Below are 13876 nucleotides of genomic sequence, written 5' to 3' on the forward strand. Positions count from 1 at the left end.
TATGTATGTATGTACGTATATATGTATGTATGTATGTATGTATATATGTATGTATGTATATATGTATGTATGTATATATGTATGTATGTATATATGTTGCAATCCATTTGACTGAGAATACCTAAAAGCAGCATCAAAAATGTTATAAAGATCGTCAATATTACGTATGCATAATTTAATTTACCGGTACGGGATCAAAACCGTCTATTCAGTTTAAACATGGGGAGAGGGGAAGTTGTTTGCTTAACATCATTATAGAGAACTGAGTTCCTAACAATTTTCCTGCGAGCTCCTGATTAGTTTGTGTTAATTGTGTATATTGTGTTAATTTTGTTAATCCTTACGATACTGACAATTCATTTTCCTGCTGTGTTATACAGTCTTAAGATTGCCTTTCACCTACTAGCTTTATTATCTTTTCTTTCGTGGCCTCTAACATATACGTTTGTTTTTCTACATCTAGCTAATTGTTTCTGAATGAAAATGCATCTACTTTTATACTCCTTTCTGCGTTTTCAAATCATCTGCTTATGAAAAGTGACTTGAACATCGTCCACCGTATATTTGAATTTCAGGAAATAGATTCTGGAAGTTGCGTCTGTTTAGTTTTTATGATAGCTTTAACTTAATATCATCACTGTTTTGTCCACCTTAACCAGTATGTGTTTTTATTTTACCATTGGTTTAATTGTGATAATTGGAGGTGGCCATTATCTTCCTGACCGTTGACCCTATAGTCATGCTAGGATTGGTAGTATTATCGCATGTCCATTACCTTATATTGAGCTGCTGATCTTTGTTTTCATTACCTATCGCCCATACAAAAAAATCCTATCATATGATTATTTCGTGTTTAATGAAATGACTTCAATGTGCCGTTCTGCCAAACAGCATCCAAGCCACTATAACAGTTTACTGAAAATATGTATATTATAGGCGTAAATATCGGCTTAGTGTGGTTCCTTACCAATTTAAACAACGTACGTTGACATTAGAAAACTTCACGTCAGACAAAATGGTGAATACGTAATAAACTAATCTCAGGAAGCTCGTTGCTTAATAGGGTTCGCAAATTCAAATAAGTGCTGCTATCTATATAATGTACAATAAAAATAATTTTTTCCCAACTTTAAAACCATATCTTTCAAAGACTTATTCTAAAGTATCTTTATATTTAAGAGTATAAATGGAAAATATGTCTTACATTTTGGTATTTTGCATTCATAAATTATATAAAAATTCATTGATACGCGAAGAAACAAGTAATACGGAAGTATTTCGTATGCCATCACATTAAAGACTGGGATGGTTCAAGCGATTGAAAATGAGATTCTAGAAGCAAGCTACTCATATTTTTCTAGATTATATAATATCTTGTAGACACTAAAAATCTTTTTATGGTATAAGTCAGTACACCCAGCCCACTAAATTGAATGTTAAGTATTAGAATGTATTATAAATGTGATACTGCTATACTGATAAAGAAAATGGAAAACTGAATTCACAATACAGGAGATTTGTAGGTATTAAAATCCACATAGATTTTTTTATAATTACACTGGTAGAATTCAAATATGGTAAATACAAATCACTAAACAGTATTTGAACATAGTGATACTGGACAGGAAGGGTTGCTTTTATGCAGAAGGAACAATACTTCCTATCTAATCAAAGATATGTTCGTTCCCACCTGAATCGAGCGTTACATTCTTGATTTTCTTTTCTACAATGAAGAGTGGGTGTCCTTTCTTGTTTCAAAAACAGTGGACAAGCCCTTGCCTCCGACTCTTGATTTCTATATAGATCTTCTTTCCCTGTAATTATTTTTTAATATACGATTCTTTTGCCAAATTTATTCGCTATGATAGTAACATGTCCTTTTTGTACGATATGGCCATGTTCCTTCTATATTCGCACATAATTCACAGTGAGAAATATCATAAATATCTTAACATTTTCAGCTGCCTGAATCCATGATGCGGACCATTCAACCTTTTACTTTGCCTTCTAGTCTGTTATAACGGCTTTCTATTTCTTATGCGGCTGAGGATCTTTTTTCCCTCTAATAGATTTATTGTAATTTTTCGTCTTTCGCCCTAACACTTGCATCTGTTTCCTTTCTAGCTCGTTAATACTTTCATAATTAGAATACATGGCAGTATATATTCCATTCGTTTTACTTTTGAATTCAATTTTCTGAGAAAAAAACATGGCTTGAACATCATTCTGCTCATTTTTTATTTCGGCAGATACATTCTGAAATTTGGGTCTATGCTGTCCGTATTTCCATTAAGTGATACATTCATATTTCCATTAAGTGATACATTCATATTTCCATTAAGTGATACATTCATATTTCCATTAAGTGATACATTCATATAATCAATTATTTGTCGCTTATTTCTTGTAATATTGATTTTAATTCCAAAATATTTGGTCTCCACTATCTGTCTGACTGTAAGCCCTTTATAGTGAGATGATCACAATTGCTATGCATATATCCACTAACTATTAAACATTAACTAGTATAGAGGCAATCACGTGATAATTCACGGAGAGCATATCTGCATATTTATTACTGAAAAGCTACTTTCATTGAAAGATGGCATATGCAAATTTTAATTTATTTTAAGGACAATAAAGCCAGTTTTCAGCATTTCTTGCATACTATTCAAGATATCCTGCACAGTTGTGCATGACTGTTTGCTGAGATATTCAATTATGTATGATTGCGTTAGCCTTTACAAAGAATTATAAACAGTTGGCGCTAGATTTCCTCTCTGTATAACTTGATTATTCATTTTTACTAACGTCTTGTAAATAGCAATTAACAGGGTTCCATTAGTGCAGAAAACACATACGAAAATCAATGGGAATAACACAGTCCGAAAGATGTTAGTGAACCCTTATTATGTACGCTCATGTAGGTAAGCTCTTGCTTCAGATACGTTCATGAATAAAAGTATATCTTACCCTATATCCATCTTCTCCCTCCTTCTCTCTCTCTCTTTCGTAAGGAAGAAACAATAATCGAATATCTATTTGGGTTCTCGACTGAGTTTTTCACCTCAGCTATTTTTGAAAGCACTAATTCGAATTGTTTAAAAAAATTCCACTTGAATTGTCTTCGCGTTTATGGTAACCAACACGAACGCTCCGAAAAGTCTGCAGATACTTTAAAATAGTATCATTCTGTAATTGAATTGCCAGCAATATTTACTAAGATATATTCTACGTTTGATAAAGCAACAATGATCAACGACGTGCCAATGCTCCCGGATTATCTGGCACTTTCGACACCAATTTGTCGCAGTGCCTGTTAGGGTTAGAGATAGGGTTAAGTGTGAATGATTGATTTTGTTTATATTCAAAAATGACCAAATAGGCTTTTAGTTACAAAAGATGTTCCCTTTCGAAATGAAAACAATATATGTGGCAATGCGAGAATATTGTGTAAAGTTCATTGACAAACTATTTACAAAGAAAGGTGTACAACGACCTTTATCATCTATCCATATAAAGGTTCGATCCTAGATTGAGAGTTTAAAGTCAGCTGTCGAACAGTTTGCACCACCGAGATTGATCATCAAAGATCAAGGTAAGTACATATTTTATTCTTTTCTTTCTGGGCCTCTCTCTTATTTCCTATAAGTGTTTGTGCTACTGAAGTTATCTGAAATGTTGAAATGTACGATCTATTAAGTTCATCATCGCTCACTGTATGTTTTTCAGAAAATGAAATTCTTTGGCTTGACCGCAGTGATTTCGTTGGTTCTCGTCGTAAAGGATGTACTATTGATTTGTCCACAAAGGTATACTGTTTTCTAGTGTCTTCAGTTCTTTTTCATGTTCAGGTCACATTCTCTCTTCTTTACCGCAACATATCTTCAGTCTTTTCTGATCATCAGTTACATTAACTGATATATATATATATATATATATATATATATATATATATATATATATATATATATATATATATATATATATATATACATTTATTATATGCTCAATTTTATTCCATTAACTTTACATTGCCAGAATCGTGCATTATTAGCCGATACTGAACCCGCACGCCAATACGCAAATAGCATTAACGTGCATAAAGGAACTACTTTCTATTGTAAACAAGCACTGGACGCAGACGGTAGCATTTTTGGTTTGTAAACAAATCATGTACACTCGCGTAAGAGGCGCTTTACGTTGTGGTTGTTTAAATTTGTTTCTGAATGAACTAAAACAGATGTTTCGTGGACTGCCACATACCAGCTGCTTTGGCACATTACGCGTTGAAACAATGTGTCGGATTTAGGCTAGCTACAGTATTCAACAGACGCAAGAAAATGTCCTTACAAATAACATAAAAGTGACAAGTCATATACTGTCTTCTTTAGCTGGTGATTAGAATGGCAAAAAAAATATAATTACAGTTTTACATCCTGAACTTCCTCAAAATGTACTTTCTAAGCTTTGCAAATCCGAATTACATGACCCATGCTACAGGTTCTGAATCTTGATAACACATTTCGAAATTGTACTGTGTGCATATACATCCTCCTTACTGATCTTAAAATGAAATCAGCATTAAATTCCATAGCGTCCTTTTGATAATTGCAATTGAAAGTCTTGATAATTTTCCCACATTATGATTTCAAACATTCAATGAGAGAAACAAAAACACATTTATAGATGTCAACACGCTTCTCGCTAGCTTATTCAATCCCATGTATTTCATTTGGAATTGTCACATACAAATCCAGTCCATAATCACTAAATTTCGTAGAATCGAAAACAATACCAAAAGCTATTCATTCCAGATCAAATGGAAAAGTTGCTGCAATGCATATTCATTCACAAAATGACTCCACATTTCAATTATAACTAGACACACCATTTTCTTTCGAAAGTTATGTCGAGGACGAGACTAAGTTCAAATGTATTGAGTTATGTGCTTAGTCATACAGTTGGTGTTGTGTAATTATGAATATGCGCTTGTGTATTTAGTTTGGAATACGGTATACATTCATTTATGTTGTTTCGTGTAGTATATTTTGTTTATAGAATTAAGCCTAAGGTAGAATACAAAATGAGCATATAATAAAAAGGTTACTGCATTTGAATGGGAAAATGTGAATTCGTTTTGTCGGACGAATATACTGCACTCCCATGATCGTGCAGTATTCCAACCCCAAAACTAGTTCATATATATATATATATATATATATATATATATATATATATATATATATATATATATATATATATACCGAGAGAGTGAGTGACAGAGAAAGAGAATTAAAAATATAAAGCAACAGAACGAAACTTATTTATCCTGGATTCTACAGAAGAATACTTGATAATATCTGTCAGAGATAATGTTTGATACAACTAATACAAGTATACAGGTTAGACAACTTTTAAATCTTACTCTGCGGTGGTTCGAACTGAAATCCGGCAGTAAACGGCACCCATTGCCGTGTGTGAATGCACCAGACCATATTCCATCCCGACTTATCACACATCACCATAATAATGCTAGTCAGTCGCTGTAATATGAAATCGTGGGAAGCAGACACACTCGCTTTACGACCTAGTACTGTTTACCTGCGGACCTTAGTTCGAATCTCTTGATCTTTTTGTATCAAATATTCATTCTGCCTGGTATTAACAATCATTTCTCTGTGGAATCCAGTGATAACACTTTCCGTTCTCTTTGGTGAATATTTGTAATTCTCCACAATGAAGCCCATATACATTGTTTTCGTTCATTGGATTCCGGACAGAATGTGTATGATAATTAATTACTAGGTCATCAGGCGGCTGTGTCTGCTATGCACAAGTGCTTATACCACAGACAAAGGAGCATAATTTGTAGGTGATGTGTTTTTTATGGCGATGGAATATAGGCTGGTGCAGCTGGCAAGGCGATGGGTGTCGTTTAACCGTAGTCCTCGGTTCCAACCTCCGTAAAGTACAAATAAAAATATTTAAAACCTGTGTTATAGTATTACCTATATATATATATATATACATATATATATATATATATATATATATATATATATATATATATATATATATATATATATATATATATATATATATATATATATATATATATATATATATATATATTGATGCATGATATATAGTTAGATCGATTACCAACTACATAATATATGACGTAGTCTGGTTATTGATAAGTATGATCTCCATTAGCTATAGAATATGGCATACACTCGTCGTATAATTCAACGTTTTACATACAATTTCCTCTCCTTCAGCGGATGCGAATGTGGTGAATTTTGTGTTGGAAGCAACAACAGATGGTGCAACAGTACCAATAACACGGAATGCTCGTGCAAGAAAGGTATTTCAAATATTTCACCTTGACAGCTGTTTAAAACCCTTAAATTCTTTTCCGGTGGCCGAAGTTGTTAGAGTGTCGGACTCAGATGCGCGTGGTCGCGGCTTCAAACTCCCGCTGAGTCATAGGAAGGACCTAAAATTGGCGTATGCAGCTACCTTTCTAGGGTCTCAGAGTTATGAATTTAGTATTATGATTGTTCGGCAGGGTATCAGGATAATGTGACCCGGTGGAACACTATTATACATGTTTGTTGTATGATTCATCACTGTAAACTACCAGACAGCATATATCGTGACGATATAACTGAAAAATGGTTAAAGCTACATTACAATTTCAAATGACGCACGCTTCTAATTGTATTTAATGAAGACAGCGTTAGCTGTTCTACTGCCAAACAATCCACTGCTATTGTTTCGGAGTCTCCCGCCGCTACTGCTCCAGGTGTTACTAATAATATAAAGAATACTAAATGCCAATACGATTTAATCAATCGCTAATGAGGATGATGAGGATGTTGATGTTTGTTATCATAGCTACCATCTGAATCACCACATCTATCAGAATTATTGCAAACGCAATAGCCATCATCATTATCATCATCATCATCATCATCATCATCATCATTATCATCATCATAATCATCATCATTGCCATCCTGATCACTTTATTGTTACAGGATGCCTGGTATATGACCGATTGATGGAAATAGGAGATAGAGAAGATATTTACTGTGCACATTGCTCTTGTCCAAATACATACACTAACGGAGATGAAGTTGTAAGTAACGATATTTTGTGGTATTGATGTACAAGAAGGTGAATACAATTGTTTGATTTACTGTCACAACTCGAGGAGAACCTGTGATACTGTGTGCGTGTTAATTATTTTAGCAAAAACGTATTTTACCAGAGGAGGCATATCTGGCCCAGATTAAAAAAAAATGTTACACTGGGATCAGTCCTTTATATCCTATCGTACCCTTGTCCCATCATACCCATGCTAGGCTACCAACTATACCATTTTTGCTAATTTGTGTATACAGCATGATCTGATAAGCATTTCATAACCCTGTTTGACTCTTTGTTTCTAACATAATGACCGGAATAAAAACAAAAAGAATACGTCTCTTGTTTTAGTGTTTTGGGGTGGAAGAATTTTGCACACCTGATAATCTTACTCTCAACGTCGACTATCCTGAAGTAGAAAGTCCACATTGTCCCGTGTTGAATAACGTCAACAATCAAACTGATGAATACGACTACAATGACGACAACACAGCAGGTAATATATTATATTATATTGTCTTGTCTTGTGTTGTCTTGTCTTGTCTTGTCTTGTCTTGTACTGTCTTGTACTGTCTTTTCTTATCTTGTTCTGTCTTGTCTTGTACTGTCTTGAACTATCTTGTCTTGTACTGTCTTGTACTGTCCTGTCTTGTACTGTTTTGTGATGTATTTTCTTATCTTGTACTCTCCTGTCTTGTACTCTCTGGTCTTGTATTGTCTTGCCTTGTCTTGTGCTGTCTTGTCTCGTACTGTCTTGTACTGTTTTGTACTGTACAAGACAGTACAGTACTGAACAGTACTGTACGGTCTTGTACAGTATAGTATAATACAGTACAGCACATACCGGCACAGCACAGCACAGTACAGTACAGTACAGTACAGGTCAGTATAGTACAGTACAGTACTGAAATGTGCTGTGCTGTACTGTACTGTACTGTACCGTATTATATTATATTATATTACATTATATTATATTATATATGCAGTAAATAAACATGTACTGTAAATAATATGTTAAGTACTAAGATGATTATTTCAATGACAGAACATTCTAAACAGAGTCCAAGAAGTTGTGAGTGCTAATTGCTTTAAGTTGTCCATTTAATCTTATAACTGTCAGCCGTCTAGTAAAATTTGTCACATCAGCATCATCCGGGGTTACATACAGTACGAATTAGTTATTCGTTCTTTATTATTTGCAATAACAGGTCGCTTAAATATAAGATTAAATACAATCTTTAAATTGCATGTGTTTGCTTTAGAGACACGTATCATGTAATATAATAATGTGGTTCACACTCCACATATTCAACGCTTTATTTCAACGTATTGCTTGTTTTTTTTTTGTAGAAATAATTATGATCAAACATAACACATTAACTGAGAGTTAAATCAAGGATGTGTCGCCTACTAGAAACTAAAATCTGACCAATATGTTGAAGTTCAGGATGTCGACTGTGTTCATGAACACACTCATAAACACACACACACACACACGTATATATATATATATATATATATATATATATATATATATATATATATATATATATATATATATATATATATTGTATAATAACGTTACTCTTCGCTTTACTTTACAGATTCTCAATAGAAGTGTTTCCTCAAGCTGAACGAAAACCTAGTGAATGTTTTTAAAAATGTAGACCCTGAAAATGCTACAAATTTAATTCCGTATTTTTTAAATTGCGCCTTTTCGGTTTTCAGCATGTAGCATTTTCGTGCTGCATGACTTATATTATTTGCTTTTTGTCAACCTTTAGAACAACTAACAAGGTTAAGAAATTTTGGAAATATAGAAAGAGTTTAGCATACATACATACATACATACATACATACATATATATATATATATATATATATATATATATATATATATATAGAGAGAGAGAGAGAGAGAGAGAGATAGATTGAAATGCAGTCAGAGAGAATGAGACATAAGGAGATATAGGTGAGCAGAGATCCGTTTGAATCTACCATAACGGTCTGTCAAAATATTTAGGTTTTAAATACACATCATGCAAGTGGACACAGTCAGACTGTTGCAACATTAATTTGAAATTATTGTAAACACGTTAAATATTAATCCAGATATATCTCATTTTTAATGCTACGAATACATGTAGACAATTTGCTAATTGTCAGTCATCCGTAAGCGAACTTTTCCATTATGTATTCTAAGCTGTTGAGACAACTATTTCATTTAAATTATATTTGTAAATTAGATCTAATTGGAAAGAGGAAATTCATTTTAATATTTCCAGCATACTCCATTTACAAGTTCAAACAATGCACTAAGCAGTTCGAGTTCGTCAATACTTGATAGTTTGTATTTGAAAACAAGTATCATCTAGGTGCTCTCACCTTTTATAATCAAAAAATACGACACTACATAAAAACACGTGTGTTCTTTATGTAATTGGCCAAATTACGTCATCCGCATCATGATGCATATCGTCTGTGCCTAATGAAATCAATAATAAAGGAATCTTCGTTTGAATTGATTCCGAACGTTTATTTTTTTTATAATATTTCAATTATCATATTCCTTACATCCATGATTTTGTAACCATTTATCGCATTCATTCAACATTTAAACAACGATCGCCGTGAATGACTTGTAGGTAGGTCAACAGTTACATATTTGTAGAAAGAAAAAGGCTCATTCGGCTCACAGAATAGCAATCATATGCAGAAAATTGATTTGCGTTAATCAAGTTCATTCATCCCTTTCATCTTATATTAAGTAATATAAAGAACCAAGGTGATTGTATAAATCGACAAATAATGTAATTGCCTAGACTCAAAAGTGAACATTTAACAAGAACTACAACAGATGAAATAAATCCCGAATAATGCTAAAAGTTATATCACAATCTCGAATATTTTGAGATCAGAATGTATTAAATTTGTGTACCAAACTTGAATGTGTTGATTTGCCAGTACTGTCAAATGTGGTAATGGGTTAAAGTTGTGTAAGTCAAAATGATACAATAAAAATTCCCTTGAAAGAATTCACATTAATCCCAAAATAGAGATATCGTCCACGATTTATTAATGTGCAATTTGTAATTCCAGAAAGTACTTTAAATAAATAAATCCTCTCTAAAGCAAAGTGAGGACAACAATAAGACAGAGTTCATCTGTGAAGTTAACGTATACAAGCGTAATTACAATATAATCAAAATTAACTAATCTTTAGACACACGTTAGAACCAGAAGGACAGTCGAAAGTTCGTTTCCGGAAAGTCTGTGTTATAAACAAGCTTGTATATCCCAGCTACTCTAAATGACAATTTGCATCAAAATGTATGTCAAATTTGCTACTGGAACTTCGAAAGATCATAATCAAAGGTGTATCCTGAAATCAAAATTAGTGGAGACAATTATACAAAGTAATATTATACATGTGTAGCCAACACTTGCACACAAATATGGATACAAGCCAACATACAGTACGAATTAAACATCCATAACACTTTCACGAGCACTGGTAAAAATTACATACCCACATTCACTATAGATTTCCTCATCTAGCTAAGCTCACAATCTAACTCCAAACCAAGTCTTTAAAAATTAGCATTGCATGTTTTGTTCTCGAAATGTTTTCCTTTGTGTGATAGGTGCTTAAGTCGTGTTGGCAGTTGATGCATATGAAATGATTCATATTATATATATTTCTCAGCCGATGGTTTATATAAATGTGAGATAGACCATATTTAATTGCTGAAAGTTAACTCCGTCTTAACGGTTAAGGCCGATATAACAGATGATCATACAAAGAACAGTTCAGGTCAACATCCCATACAATAGAGACAGACCATTTATACAGAACACAATGAAAACCGGATGCATATAATTTTGGTTGTAAATTGTAAGAAAGCCACAGCAAATACGTAAGCAAATACGTAAGCAAATGTATTTTTAACGCGACTGTTTATGGTATAACGAAAGACAAATATGAAAATTTAAAACATTATGCAAGATGTGATAAACATCTTGCATATTCTTAAAATTAAGTTGAAAAGTAGAGACTGGATCTTTAATGATTGTCTTCGAGGCTGGGAATGACTGTCAGAAGTGCATTATAAGAACGCCAAAACAAGTTTTGCAAAAAACATGTTGATTGAAAAATAATTGGATGGCAATAAATTTCAGTTTGAGAAGGGTGCGGAGCTTCGTATTTCCCCGTTCTATAAGACCCAACAGAAAAAAGATATCTAACTATTACACCTTCGACATTAAACAAAACATAACGATATAACTGAACGCGACAGCGAATCCTTTCGAGATTTGATGAAAATCATTTTCTAGTTTGCCAGACAAAATGTATAGGTATAATGAGCATCATTACCAGATGCTATTAAGAAGCTGGAAAACACAGCAAATACAGATATCCACACTTTAATAATTTTTTAAATAGTGGCTTTTGATTAAAAAAAAAAAATAGAATATTGCTTGCATTTTTCCTGCTTTTGTGATTAAATAACAAAGCAACTGGAATACAGCCTTTCCCAGGTATCTACCATTAAACAGTATAACAGCACAAATACTATAATCTCCTAAGCTTTTAAGATTAAACACTATACCAAATAGAACACATCTTGTATTCCACAAGCACCTCGATACCAATTAGAACACATCTTGCATTTCCCAAGCACCTCGATACCAATTAGAACACATCTTGTATTCCTCAAGCATCTCGAAACCAATTAGAACACATTTTGTATTTCCCAAGCACCTCGATACCAATTAGAACACATCTTGTACTCTCCAAGTACCGCGATACCAATTAGAACACATCTTGCATTCCCCAAGCACCTAAGATTAAACAGCATAATAATACGATTGCTGCCTGCATTTACCATACTTACGTAATTAAACAAGATACCAGTTACAACAGTGCATTCCATCCCCATGTCTTTGAGATTACACATTATAACAATAATGTTGCTGCTTGCAATTCCCACACCTTTAAGATTTGTCATCATAGCAATTAGTATAAAGCTTGTAATTCCCACATCTTGACTATTCGTCATCATAACAATTAGCATAAAGATTTCGATTCCCCCGCTTTAAAGAATAAACACAATATTAATATCGCTTACGATTCCAGTGTTTTCAAGATGAAGCACCAGAATAAGACTGCCTGTGATTCTGGTCCTTTGAAAATTAAATGTAACTACCTTGCTAGTAAGCTTAAATACCATAACATTTTGTATAGTACTGGCCCTACTAATGATTTTAAAACTGAACATAGGTTAAGTCTTTTCATATATATCAAAATGAGAAAAATTAGATTTGTTTACATTCTCTAAGGTCTTTTTGACAGTATTTGCGATTGAATGAGAAAAATAGAAGGAAAAAGAGAAAAATATGTCTTTGAAAGAAAGTAACTAAGTAATTGGATAAATTACTCATATACCTACTTTAGACAAATTAATAACAAAAGTAGTTCATTTTTTAAATGTTCACAACTTTATCGTTGTCAATTATGTTATTTGAACTAGTGCGGGCGCGGTTTAGAATTTGGCTAAACCTCTATTAAAGTAATGTTCTCAATTCAATTTTATTTTGTATTATTTATTAGGAAGAAAACTTGTTACAGGGAATGCCAACCTACGATTAACTATTTTGAATAATAATAATAAAAATACAACTACTACTACTACTACTACTACTACTACTGCTGCTGCTGCTACTACTACTACTGCTACCACTACTACTACTAATAATAATTAATAATAATAATAATTGCAATACCAAAGTGGTAACTTGGAAAATATGTTTACGAAATCATCGAGTTCTGTAGCAGTATATTGTTTGAAACTAATGTTGATGAGTTTGATCATTCGTTCTATATTGAAGATATTGATTAGTTTTAAAACGTGCGTTCCTCAAACGTATGTGGATAGTTATATGTTAAAGTTTGTATGTTATGGCTTAGTGTATTACGTAAATTTCTATTTGTTAGTATTCGTCACAAAAAAGGCTTTCAAATACTTAGTAAAATAAAACATGGAATGTGAAACAACATTGTAGAAAATAGACTATGTTACATAATCTAATCAGATAAATATTGTAGTAAATGCTAAACTTCTCATTATGAGCAGCAGAGGGGGCGAATCGGACATTTTGTCCAATCGTCATTTGGCTTAATTAATGCCTTCTGCACTCAGCGGATCCAGCGTCGTCAGCGCCCGGTAAAAAAAAAACGACGTCGTCGGGGGGTAAATCGAACGTCATTTAGTTTAATATACCTTCTGCACTCAGCGATCCCAGCGTTGTCAGCGTCGGGTAAAAAAGCGCGACGACCGCGTCGATGTCATCGCCCCCTCTGCTGCTAAGAGGCTATTTACAATGATCTTACAAACAGAGTGATCACTAACTCCTCCTCTTGTAGATCAATCAGGTTATTTGACTGATCGGTAAGTCTGAAATTAATTCTCGTTAAAAACCGATTATGGCATCGCATATAGACCGGATTAATTGGACTCTCAACGATTAAAAATCCCGGAGGGGCTGTTGGTGAAAACGAATAAAGGATATACCCCTGTTGAGCCTGATTTGATTGCTTGGTATCTACCTGGTAACTCCCTTCGATAACATCACACACTAGATTGATTGCTATCACCGATGCGATATTTACGTTGTATGGAGCAATATGCCTACCACCCTCTCCGTTATCGTGTCTGAGGAT

The 13876-nt window shown here is 33.4% G+C and overlaps 1 protein-coding gene across 1 annotated transcript; it reads left to right on the forward strand.

Annotated features, from left to right (window-relative positions):
• The first annotated feature begins 3256 nt into the window (after positions 1-3256).
• LOC149791181 (uncharacterized) lies at positions 3257-8986 on the forward strand. The gene is made up of 5 exons (XM_089971315.1): positions 3257-3812; positions 6285-6370; positions 7047-7147; positions 7507-7651; positions 8940-8986. The coding sequence occupies exons 1-5, from the start codon at positions 3736-3738 to the stop codon at positions 8984-8986; spliced, it is 456 nt and encodes a 151-aa protein (XP_089827441.1). The 5' UTR covers positions 3257-3735.
• Positions 8987-13876: the final 4890 nt, after the last annotated feature.

Source organism: Sinohyriopsis cumingii, chromosome 9 (genome assembly GCF_028554795.1).
Source record: "Sinohyriopsis cumingii isolate HCF-2022 chromosome 9, ASM2855479v2, whole genome shotgun sequence".
Lineage (NCBI taxonomy): Eukaryota > Metazoa > Mollusca > Bivalvia > Unionida > Unionidae > Sinohyriopsis > Sinohyriopsis cumingii.